General features: G+C 38.9%; 1 protein-coding gene across 6 annotated transcripts in view; it reads right to left on the bottom strand.

The window, feature by feature from the left end:
- Positions 1–13,309, bottom strand: part of PCDH9 (protocadherin 9) — a 1,031,874-nt gene that overhangs the window by 732,018 nt on the left and 286,547 nt on the right. The window contains exon 3 of one of the 6 annotated variants that reach the window (XM_042458686.1): positions 7,985–8,036. The exons of the other annotated variants lie outside the window; for them this stretch is intronic. Within the exon in view, the coding sequence (XP_042314620.1) occupies positions 8,016–8,036 (21 nt within the window). The 3' untranslated portion in view covers positions 7,985–8,015. Of the gene's footprint in view, positions 1–7,984; positions 8,037–13,309 lie in introns of those variants that run through there. 6 annotated transcript variants of the gene reach the window in all.

Genomic DNA, 13,309 nt, shown 5'->3' with positions numbered 1-13,309 from the left:
TTGAGGAAACGCACCAGGCTCTCTCTCCCCCCCTCTCTCTCTGACACACACACACACACTTCCTCAACATTTCAACAACAATTTACCAGCGCTTACCCCATGATATGAAAATCTTCCTTGTCTTTGATCACTATTCCACTGCTAATATTATGTTGGAATTTGGATCAAATCACTAGCAAACAGAGAAGTTATGTCTGTGTGTTCGTTGGACCTCTTTATCAAACCATATATATCATGAATACATTCTGTTTTTATACAGTTGGTTTGTCTTGGAACTGACACTTTTCACATGCTCACAGCTAGAGGCAAAACAAAAGGCAAACATCCAAATTCACTGCATAACGCTTAAGTACAAAAAGAAAACTTGCTTACCAGAAACAAGAAAAAAAAGTTTTATCTATGATAAAGAAATAATGAATATTAGACAGATACTTCAGTTGCCTTTTTTATTACTCTCATGCGAACGTCTTGCATGCTTGTTATACAAGAAGTTCATCTTGCTATGCATTATTCATACAAAATCTTATAGAATGGGGCCCCCAAGACCTATTATAATACATAGGCATGCATATGTAGACTTGTGAAAAATATTAAAACAACAGTATTGGTATAAAAGCTTTGGATTGTTAAGAAAGCAATCTTGGAAAGTGACCATTTATTCTCTTCAGGAAGAGGATTTCTTAAAGTTTACCAAGGCATCACTTCTGCCCTATCCTTTCACACAATCCACTTATTGAACATTTATTGCACAGGGATCTTGCAGCTCCTTTGAGATGCTGTGTGGAGCAGCGTCTCATGATACCCTGGGGAGCAGAGTCAGGGTGTGCATCATGTGACACCCCGACTCCACTCCCAGGTCAGACTTAATGGCCAGTCTGAACAGGGCTTAACTGTGCAAAAGTTGTAGCATAAACTTTCATAGACTTGGTCTATTTCCTGAGATGCCCTGAGGAAGTAGACCAACAGCCTCCACAGACCAGCATCAAAGGCTGGCATTGGAGAGGAGTGGGGGCATGACATCTGTACGGTGCATGCCCCAACTTCACCCTCATGCCAGTATGATGTCATACATGCCACCACACAACAAATGATGCTGAAAAGCCACTGTGCCAGCAGCTACGTCACCCTTTCCATGGAGCAAAAAGGAGCCACTTTTTGCAGCTTCTTTTTGCACCATGGAAAGATGAGATCGAGGCTGCGGCATGTAGTTGCTGCAGCCCCAATCCAGCGAAGACAGAGGCGGCTGCAGGCCATCCCTTAGGGACTGTCTGTTCAGCCTCAAAGTCTATAAAAGTTCACGCTACAACTTCTTTTGCACAATTAGTTGCAAAGGTGCTGCAATATCCCTTTTCACACTGATATTCCAGGCTAACATGGCTATGTCTCTGAATTCTACTTATCTTATTAACTTCTTCATATTGTTTTGACATTCACAGTGTGAAATACACTCTATTTCTGTGCTAACTGCACATGAGAGCACTATGTACCTCAGCCTTGTTGAGTCAGTGGTACTTCCTAGTCCAGTGGTACTCAAACATTTTACTCTTGGGACTCCCCTTCCATCTACATGTGTATATCACCCCTCCCCACTTGGAGTAGTATATGAATAAAAATATTTTGTTTATTTAATGTGTATGTTTTCATTCACACATTCATGTATATGCATATTTTAATATTTTATAAGAAATAGCATTATTCAGACTAGAAGAGTTTTAGTTAAATACATTCAATATTTAACTCAACACATCTGATGTAGTGGTTTGAGTGTTAAACTAGGACTGGAGAACTGGAGACTGGGGTTCAAACCCTGCTAAGCCATATAACCCACTGGGTGACCTTGACCAAGTCACACTCTCTTGGCTTTAAAAGAATGGCAATGGCAACACTCCTCTGAACAAAACATGCCAAGAAAATCCTGTGATAAATTCACCTTTTGCCACCATAAGTCAGAAACTACTTGAAGGCACAACTGTATGTGTAAATTTTACACACAGAACAGGCTGGGAAAAGGGATCAGGGCCTCCAAATCTTGCTGCCACCCCCCCCCCCCCCCCGAGCAACTCTTGCACACTACATCAGGGTTCCCACTCCACTGTTTGAGAATCACTGTTCTAGTCTTATAATTCACATTTATACTGCATATCTTACTCACCTCACTCCCTGCCATGGAGGGCTCTGTATTAGTTCATGGTTCCAAGATTCAACTGTTGAACTCTCCAGTGAGAATTCTCCAGTGACATAAATAAAGAAGCAATCAAACTGTGGGAACAGTTTGATTGCTTCTTTATGTGCCAGTTTCAAAAATTATCATTCAGCAGTCATATGTATCTTTTCAGTGATCACTTTCACACAGCACAACGAAGCACATTACAGTTTGTTGAAACATGACTCTCCCTTCTGGTAACCAGATACCACCTTAATACAAGAGTTGGTGGTATTTTTTGTGGTGGTTTATGAACTCTGGTATGCTTAAACCATCACTTGTCATGATGGCAGAATCCTCAGCCATGGCTAGTCTAGGCAGTTAATTTGCTCATCTGCCAGTTAAGCAACAAATGATGGTAAATACAAACAATAACTTTTAATGAATTTAAATGCATTCAGTATTTTAATCTGATAAATTGTTTAATCACTTTTTTGATAACTTTAAAGGAATACTGTTATCAAACTTTTGAATAATTTTTACTCTGTATTATTTTAGATATTTTGTTAACTGCCTTTAATCCTATTATTGGGAGAAAGGCAGAATATAAATTAATAAAATAAATAGTTTATTATCATACATGAAGCCAAGGAATATCTGTATCCACATAAAATAACAATACCATTTCGTTTAGAGTAAGGTGGAGAAATTACTGTCCTTGAGCCACATTTCTGGCACCAACACCCCAAAAGACTTCTCCAAGGCCTCCAGACTTCCAATTTATTTTTCTCATGGACAATTTTCTTCCCTCCAACAGATGTGTGTTTGCCATACTTCCTCGATGATTCAACCCTCTAAACTCTCAAAAAGTGTCTCACATGTAGTCAAATTGAAATTAAACTGGCTGTATAGTATGGCCTTCAAAAGGGTTTTTTGCACACTTCTGATTTTGAAAACCTCAAATGTAAATTTCGGATTTTAAATGTTTGGTTTATTGCTCTACTGCAACCACCAGCCACCACCATTTATTATTTTCCCCATGAAATTGAATGCTGGCTACAATGAGATAACTCTATCTTATCACTAGGAATTGATGCCCCTTATACTTGCTCTTAAATTTCCTGATGGATAAATGTCGATATAGGAACTCTATGGATACATTTACTAGGACAGACATGGAGACTTTATACCTGGGTACTGATTCTTCCTGCAAAAGGTTCTACAGACCATTGTCAGGGCAAAATTAATTCAGGTTAACTGAGGCCCGTTACAAACGGGCATAAAGTACATCCTCAGGACGTACAAAATGGCGGCACCCGTTCTAAACGGGCGCCGCCATCTTGACATCACAGACGCTTAGCAGAAGTGCCACTTCCAGTGTGCAAAAAGAAGCGCCATTTTGGTGCTTCTTTTTTGCACCACCAGGAAGCCTCGTGGTTTGGCTGCTGGGGCTCCTCAGTGGTGCTAATGGCGGCGGCGGCAGACCGCTGCTTTCAGGCGGTCTGTAACATGCCTGAGCTACACACTGAGAATAGGGACCCAATGTCCACTCCCTCTTGAAATTTTACTATAAGTGTTTGTAAGGGAGGAAGAAATCAGATCCAAATCTCACAGGAGATTTTGCTATGACTCTAGGACAGTCACAGTGCAGTTGCCAGTTCCCTCCTGTAGTTTCCTATAGTAAGCAGCATGCAAATGTGTAACCCACAGATATACTCAAACCAGAAATTGAAGAAGGTATTCATGCTGACATGAAATTCTAGGGACTGAAATCTCAAAGAGTGTTGTTGTAGTCATTGTTGTTGTTGTTGCTATTGCTGTTTTTGTTGTTTTAAAGCCCTGTCCCATTCCACCTACAATGATGGTTTCAGTTCTTATGCAAGCTGTAGGCCAGAATTTATTTTTGAGTTTCTATGCAATCTTGGGGAAAAAAATAATATCCTCTCCCACAGCACACACTGGAAAGCTACATGAGATATGAATCTGTTTCAGACCATCAGAACATGAAATGTCCTAAAACTGTTGGCTTCTTAAGGTGGTATCCAAACACAATTTTTATTCAAGGATTCCAGACAGTCAAAAGAAAATAAAATAAAAATTGTGAATGAATTGTCTTTTCACACAAACATATGGTATCATAGCTAAATCAATGAACAATTTTAATTAGAAAATAGCCTAGAGGCTCCCAGGCATATTTGACAAACATCTTCGCCCACAGAACCTACAGAGCAAATTTTGTTCTCCATTTACAGCAATTATCACATAGCTGCAACACTCCGATACAAGCCTTTATTTCACAGCCACATAATTGCATAATTAAATGTGCTCTGTTTGAATTCATATAATGATCATGACCAGGCACTTAGCAAACTTTGTTTCTAAAAGGTTTCACCCCTCACCCCTAAAAAGAACACATTATTATATTTTTTTACTCTTAATAATAAACAAATTAACATTTACCTAAAATTCCTATGCATGATGGAGTCAGTTTTCATTAGACTGACCACTGAATTTTTTTTTTAATCAAAATAATATCCAAAGTAAATATGTAGATTCTTCTTCAGATTAAAGTCTGAGAATTTGCAAAGTAAGGCAAATGTTTTAATAATACTTTAAGAATTTCCAGAGATGTTCCACACTGTCACTGAATTCAAGCAAACCAAAATCTAGATTTCATTTTCAAATAGAGATAAATCAGATAAGTTTTGGTATAACATGCCAAACTTCTCTAGAGATGAACATGACAATGAATATCATTTGCTTAGAAATGTTGAAGCTGGATTCCTGACTCCATTGTAAAGAAGGATATATTCTTGCACAGAAGCTATTTGAAGAATGTGTTCTATATGTATTACTTCAGAAACTGCACTATGGCTGTCCAGTTAATAGGTCTGTATAGGGCTAACAAATTCAGTGAAAATATTTTGTCTTTGTTTCTTAGCTGCAAAACGTATCGTCTTCTGAACTGCATGTAATACAATACCATTCTGCAAAATGAACGTTTAAGATTACAAAATATCCATAATTGTCATTACCAAAGCTGGTGCAACTTTGTATGTTGGATTGGGGGGCAAACTACATTTTGAGAGTCAGTTACAAAGTTGGTAATGACATACCATTTGTGTGTGTGTGTCTCTGTGAGTGTGTCTGGTTGGCCATGGCACTGTGGGTCTGATAGTCCAGTTTGGTGAGTTATTTTCTGCCAGGCAGGCTGTGCATTAACTTTTCTATATTCAGTGGAACCCTCTGCCAGCTGTTGCCACTTCCTCCCCCCCCTCCCATGATAACTTATGTACTTGACTTGCAGAGTGGGGATTGAGTAAGAGCCAAGAAAGGACCAGAGTGCCAAAAGAAATGAGGCAGAGGCCTAGACAACAGAGATTATACCCTGCTCATGTCTCATCAGTCATTACATTCCATGACTATTTTAAAAAGCCATTTACGTTAGTAACCACATACTGTGACTGAAAATTCCATGCATAAATATAATGCTGGATGAGAAAGTACTTCTTTCCACTGGTCCTAAGCTGTCAGTAAGTATCATGGACAATCATGAGTTCTAGTATTTCTGTTTTTAATCTACAGCTAAAACTATGCCAATTGCGGTATGTCAAATAATTATATTGATATTTATTTCTAGGATGGTGTATGTGTGCACACACATGTTAAAGAACTTCACATACATTATCTCATCAAAACATTGGATGTCATAGAAATAGTGGTATCTATGCAATAATCAGAGTCATAAGTTCCCATCTGTTGCTAATCTATTGGAAAAGTGAATAAAAGAGAGGGCTGCTATTTGCAGATACAAGGGCAAACTACTTAAACCTGCCAGAGAGGCTCCAATAAATCTTTGACATGACCACATCAGTTCTGATGAAAGCTCATTATAGAATGGAGAAGAGAAAAATGTAACCATTTCTTTACTGTTGTGGTATAGGAATGTGGATTTATTCCATGAATGAGAACAAGCCTCAGACAGCATTCTAATTTTTATTTCGTTGATATATTACACCACAGTGGATTTACATTGTTAAAAAGTGAGTTACAAGTGCTACTTAATGCTTGACAGATTTCTAGAAATGCCGATAAATATTTTGTGATTACCCTCCCCATGCCCTCCAAACAACAGTGCACTACATGAAATATTTTCATTCTCTGTGCTACTTTATTAAAAATGCTCCTCACAAGATCTGTTCAAGCCACAGGCATACACTAATTTTCAGTCTAAGCCAGCAACAACTGCAGGCAAAAGTCCTACCACTGATTCTTGGGTGGGTTCCCAAGTGAAAAGTGGCTCCAAGATTAAGCTGTCATTTGGCTGACAATGAATTATTTCTTTTTCCCAGGTGCAGCTGGACGAGTTATTACAAATCAAATAGAAATATTTTAAAGTGAATTTGTTCACTTGACAAATGCCTGTTGATAACCTTTTTACCCCGTTGCTTTGCTCTTTACTGCAACTAGATATTTGGAAATCTATCTTGTGCCAAGCAATTTGAGTCATGCTGTGAAATGTTTTGGTATCTTATAGAACAGTTTCCATTAAATAGGCTACCTATGGGCTTTGTGCATTATTGAGCTCCCTGATTGCTTGTGCAGCAGCAAGGTATACTGCTCTAATCCAGTGTTTAGAGCCTGAACATGTGGGAAACTCATGCCATGCCCTTGCCACCTCAGGGTAGTTGTGCCATTAAACAGGTGTACATTCTTGGTAAGCACTATCTACTCAAAGGAAGCTGTGGTGCCAACGGTGGTATATCTTACTATAAGATCTTCAAAATTCCACATTGGTTCTCATGAATTTACCAAACTAGGACAGGAATGGAAAATGGGGCCTCCTTCTCTCACTGGCCCCAAGATAACAATAAAAAAAGGGCCAGAATCTCTTTGAGTCTGTATTTTATTGATCTCTCCCAAATTTTTAGGTTCAGGTGGACAAATCCTCGGGCCTGAATACCCCCACCTCCCAGATACCTATTGAGATTTTATTTTTCTCCCCTAATATATGTGTTAGAGCTTTGAGGTACACCCACAGTACTAAAAACACACAGTGAATGTCTGTATCAACATTATTCTATTCTATTTAGACTTTATAAAGAGAATGATTGGGTTTTTTTCCTGTTTATGTATCTCCTAAAGGTTTGACTATAAAGTAAGGTGAATAATATTGATTAAGTAATAGCCAAAATTTTCCATCTAGTAAGGAAATATATTTGCCTTTATTATGTTTACCACCAATAATTCTCATGTGATCTGCATTGTGAAGCACTCATGGAAGACTGTTATAAAATTTGCAAGATTGATAGCATAGTACAAATATATGCATTTTCCAATAATCTAAAGACAGCAAACGTGCATCTGTCAGCACAAAAGTTTATATATTAGGGGACAAGGGGATTCCTGTGTGAAGGGAAGGAACATTACTGTGGAATAGTGGTGTTGAATTGTCAATTTTTGACTTGTTAAGGAAGGAGTATCTTGTCAATTAGTTCTTGAGAGGATTAGCTCAGGATTGGTGGACTTAAAGATGTGTTTTATGTCTGTTTCCAATGACAGCCAAATAAACTTTATTTTTAATCTCATTTTACAAATACTGGAAGGGCACAGTCTGACCTATTAAGAAGTGTGGGCCCATATCTTTCAATATGTCCAAGTTCTTCCCAACAAAGAAGACCAATTCAAAGAGAGGAAATGTGGAGAGTGGATCTGTGTATAGTCTTTGCCTCTGCATGCCAAGACACATCTTCTTGGATGCTTGTGCCCTTCTCAGCAGAGAAGGAAGGAAGGTCTTCAAAGAAAGCAGTGCTGTGCCATATTGGATGTTGTCTCCAGGTAGCCAGAGATGCTGAAGCAGGCATTGATTCTCTCAGGGAGAGGGTGGGGAGCACTTGAGAGAAAAGAGAAAGAGAAAGAGAGAAAGAGAAAGAGAGAGAGAGACCAAAGAGATAAGAAGATCTGGGGGACTTAAGGACATTTACAACTAAATATAGGCCCCATACAGACAGGGCAAAATAATGCTGCTTCAGGTCACTTTGGAAATATGCTGTTTAAATGATGCATGCGTCCTAAGAGTCCGAAAGCCACACCAAAGCCATGTTCCAGTCCTTAGGACTGTAGCATAGCTTTGGCACAGCTTCTGGACTCTTAGGATGCATGCATCATTTAAACAGCATACCTCCAAAGTGATGTGAAGCAACTGTATTTTGGCCTGTCTGTACGGGCCCATAGATTCTCTTTTTCCTAGCTATTTAACATCATATGTCAGCCTGCACAACATGTTACCTGCCAAGTCAAAATCAGTTCACCAACCATGTATAACTCAACAATCCTCCTGTTTTTGATACCCACCCAAAACTATAATACCAGGAGAATGTGAAGCATTGGGCTTCCAGGACTGGTTTGCAGAGCTGGACTTGTCAATCACAAAATTGTGCAAGCCTGTCATACGTTACAGTACCTGTTTCTTTAGATTTACATTCTAACTTTCTAGGATAGGTTGTAATATTTGCACGATACCAAACATATATTTTTTATTCATTACTGCATTATTTTACAAATTATTAAAAATTTAAATTTAAAACAGTTATACTTAAAGCATGCTAATAAGAAACTTATGGCAAACAAGATTAAAAGCTCTCCCCAACAGGTCTCATAATGTTTCTAGAATATTTAAGAGATGCATATGCCATCCTTTTCCACAGTACACTTAAGGCACATAACTACTCTCTTTGAAATAGTAGAATAAAGCAATATATCCTAAGGTTTTTCTTTTCTTTTTTCTTTTTGCAAACATTATATGTAGTCAGGAACATAGTCTAAAACCAAGCCGAATTGACACATTAAAATATCCTCCTCCTCCTCCTCCTTCTCCTCCTCCTTTTTAGATTTTCATCAGCATTTTAAAATCCAAGCAGCAGAGCACAGGTTGTGTGCTCTTTAGGGAGAAATTTCAAATCTATGGTGGCTGTCACTTTTCTCAAGGCTTAAATAACTACCAGTCTTACCTCTTAAGACAAAACTATCAGAGTAATTCTTCATTATGTGATTTAAGGAAGCTGAGGGGTTCACATTATGCAGCTAGTTTACACTCCCATACCCACTTACCTGGAAGTAAGTTCTTCTAGACTAATGGGGCTTAATTCTGAGTATGCATGTATTCAACTTTACTGTTGTTATCTGTGGCTCAAGCCAGTGAGAGTTTTAAGACTGGAAATGGGGCTAGAATTTATAGGTTACAGTGGGACTAGGAGAAAGAAAATGCTAGCAGAAACTAAGGGAGGTACAGACAGGCAGAAAGGGGCAGCGAGACGCCACCCGTTTCTCCCGCGGATCATTGCTGCAGCAACCGCACATCGCGGCAACGTTGCACCATGAAAAAAGAACCACAAAATGGGGCTCCTTTCCACATCGCTGCCAAGGCACCATTAGTGCCCTGGAGCTGCGTAGTGATGTTCCTTGTGTGTCGTGCCATTTGGACACCAGTCTGTAGTGGGTCTATCTAGAAGGAAAGATGAACAAGATTTCTTTCATCTCTTATGGTTTTTTAAGCTAGGAGAGAGAGAGAAGGAAAAGTATTTCTTGAACTACATAGGTACCTCCGGGGTCAGTCCCTTGTTTCCCCCACCACCCTGCTGGTGGCACAGTGATGAAGGCCATGCCGTTAAATAAGGACAGAGGGGGGACTACAGTGTGTTGACAATCCATTCATCTACACAGGTATAATCAATACATCATCTTTGGTCATTTTCTTTGCAGAAATGATATTTCCCAAACAAAAGAAGCTGTTTCCTGCACAGAAAGTGCTGTAATTGGAGATTGTGCGCTGTCCAGACCACCCCTGAAGGGGCAGCCAGACTTGGGCTGCGGCAACCGCATGCCACAGCCCCAATATGGCCTTTCCAGGTAGCAAAAAGGAGCCATAAAAGCAGCTTATTTTTGCACTCTGCAAAGGGTGTCATAATGCTGGCGCCACAGCTTTACGGTGCTCCTTTGGTGCTGTGTCATGTGCACGCAGTGGCAGAGGAGTGCCATGACACCACACACTGTGTGGTGTAGTGCACAGTATCACAGTGTCAGGGCATTCATCATGTGGATGCCATGCCCCAACTCCACTCCCAGCTGGCCTTAATGCCTGATCTGCACAGTTTGGGCAAAAGTCACATATCTTTGATTTGCAGAGAAAACAGCATTTTATTTGCACGAAACAGCTTTTTTTCTGCACAGGAAGTAATATATCTGCATAGAATTATTATTTTCTGTGCAGAAAATGCTGATTAAGTGCAAAGCAACCACATGTGAATTGTAATGAGAGTAAGTCTAAATTGTGAATAAGTTTTGAAAACTCCTTGGTTTTCAAAGAATTTTTCACAAGGAGAAAATAAAATGCTAAAATTACTTGTTGCTTCCTTCCAGAAGAAACTTGGTGAAGAATCACATCCCTAGTGAAACTTATCATTTTATTTCCATAGGTATGTTCATGTGCACTACCAAAATACATTTCTTTTTTCTTCCAAAATGTTATCTGAATAATTTTTGTATACCTCACATATGTCTTGGCATCCATAATTGGATTAACTGTTTATCTCCTTCTCTATTTATGCTCATTGGTGACTCTCCAGGCAGCATAATAAAAATCTGAATCATTGATACCGGTAACTAGTTTAACTGTTCATGATCTTGCACATCACAAATAATAATCCCTGCCCTGTCATGGTTTTCTCAATCATGCTTCCCATTTGTATGAACAATTTTAACACTCGAAAATGAGTAACATTTTTTTTAAAAAAAACCTTCATATATGCTCTTACTACAGGTATAAATCTTGATCATGGGCCTTCTCTGTGAAAATCCTGTATCTAGACATGACTTATTTTTCTCCCAACATATGTCAAAGGGCTGGACCTATTTTCATACCTACATGAAAGTATGTATGATAGGTATAAATAGGAGAAAACAGCACCTGATTTTTATCTGTTTATCCCACCAATATTTGCACTAAGGTTGCTACCAAGGAATGATGCTTCTCTAAAATTTCAGCAATTCATTGGTGTGATCATAAGTCCTGGTTTTATAGAGAAGAGGAAGAAGAATCTCCATGCTAGATGTAAACTAATAGCATCCTTTCAATAGTGTGTGTCTGTCCACATGACATTCATGTGTTTTCTAGCATGTGCCTCATACCCCAAAGAGTTTATGCCTCTATTTATTATTTTAAAGATTCTCCTTAATATACTAGGAAGGACAAATTAACTAACCCAACCTCTAAAGGTTCTACAAAACTGCTTTTTTTTGGGGGAGGGGGATTTTAAAAAGCTAATAAAACTTGTATATCAGAAAAGGCAAATCTCTGAGATGTCTGACAATCAGAAATGTGTTGCATGTATGTGTAAAACCATGTGTATGAGTATGTGCACGCACATACAAGAGTTGTCTTCCTTTGGAGAGGCTTTTGGCTTTAATGTGGAGGGGCTTTGAAAATCATGAAATTTTCTCACAAGTTCCATTCAGACAATATATAACTCCCTCTTTTTCCAGCTCAAACATGCAAATTAATTTTCTTTCAGGTGATGTTTTAGTAGTAGCCCTAGACAGTACTAGATAGGTTTCAAATGCTTCTCTACCAGAAATCTGAAGCAACCATAACCAAAATGAATGAAGAGGAAAAGAATATGTTTCATGAAACATTACCTAGATGGCTATAGTCACTTTGAAGAAATATTAACAGCACAGTGCTGCAGTGATAACTCTGACCAGAGTGCCAATTTGTCATCATTGTGTCACGGTGCATAGACATTTCCAGTGTCCAAAAAAATTCAGAGATGACTGGCAAAATATCAGGAATATCCCTGTGGAACATAGGATGTTTGCTAAAAATTGTTTAACCACCAACCACATGAAGAAGCATGAATCCCATTGTGGGAGAAAGATGGGATATAAATCCTTAGAATAAAATAAAATAAATAAGCATGATTCTTCTTACTATTTGATAAGATTGTAACAGACCACCCAGCTACATCATGTCATGACAGAGCCCACCTTGATGTTATTTGTTGCATGTCAGCCCATTCTCAGTCATTTTATGTTGCTTTGAATATTCATTTTAAGACTGTTCTACATGCCAAATTTATAATAAAATGTACTTTATCTCCAGTGCAAGTAAACCGCACTGAGGAGTGTTCTTGAATCATATAATGTTGCATATGTTAGCCAAAGTGCCTCCTAGAGGATAATACATTTCATTATAATGAATGTGCTGCTTTAGAGAATCAGTTTTAGTTTCAAGAACACTGTACATTGCTGCAAAGAACCCACAGTAGGACTGTATTGTCTAGACAGGCTAAACAGACTTCTTCATTCTAAGGATGGCAGAAAGAATATTTATACAATTTGCAAATGAATGAATGAATGAATGAACATTTATTTATATCCCACCTCTTCCATTCTGGGGTTTGAGGTGGGTAACAACATAATTATACAATACACAATGATAAAACAGTAAACCCACAAAACCCTAGTGTTACTCTCCCTCCCAGTTTAAAATTAAACAATCAAATATAATTAAAATATATGTAACAATACATCACTGCAAGTAAGAAAGTGGTGAGGAGGGTGGATTTAATCGGTTCTGGACATGATCAATCCGGGAAGGCCTGCCATAAGGGAAGGGTCTTTGCCACCTTTTTTGAAAGCTTCCAATGAGGATAATTGGCAAATCTCTTCCGGCAGGTCATTTCACGTTTTTGGGGCGGTGGCAGAAAAGGACCGCCAGGAGGTTACCGCCAGTCTAGTCCTTCTTGGTTGTAAGAAATTTTTCTCGGAGGAACGGAGTGTATGGGCGGAGGCATTCTTTCAAGTGGACAGGATTCAAGCCATATAGGGCTTTATAGGTGATAACCAACACCTTGTACTGTGCCCGGAAGCTAATAGGCAGCCAATGTAGTGACTTTAGAATAGGTGTAATTTGGTCAAACCTGGATTTTCCAGCGACCAGTCTGGCTGCCATGTTTTGTATCAAATAAAGCTTCTGGACATGGTACAGGGCTTGTCCCATGTAGAGTGCATTGCAGAAGGCAAGATGAGAGGTTACTAGAGCGTGTACAACCATTCTTAGGTCCCACTGTTGGCGTATCAGCCGAAGCTGATAACAGGCACTCCTGGCAC

This window comes from Sceloporus undulatus, chromosome 3, assembly GCF_019175285.1.
Source record: "Sceloporus undulatus isolate JIND9_A2432 ecotype Alabama chromosome 3, SceUnd_v1.1, whole genome shotgun sequence".
NCBI classification, from domain to species: domain Eukaryota; kingdom Metazoa; phylum Chordata; class Lepidosauria; order Squamata; family Phrynosomatidae; genus Sceloporus; species Sceloporus undulatus.
Note: the sequence above shows the minus strand (reverse complement) of the source record. Positions and strands in the feature narration are given on the sequence as shown.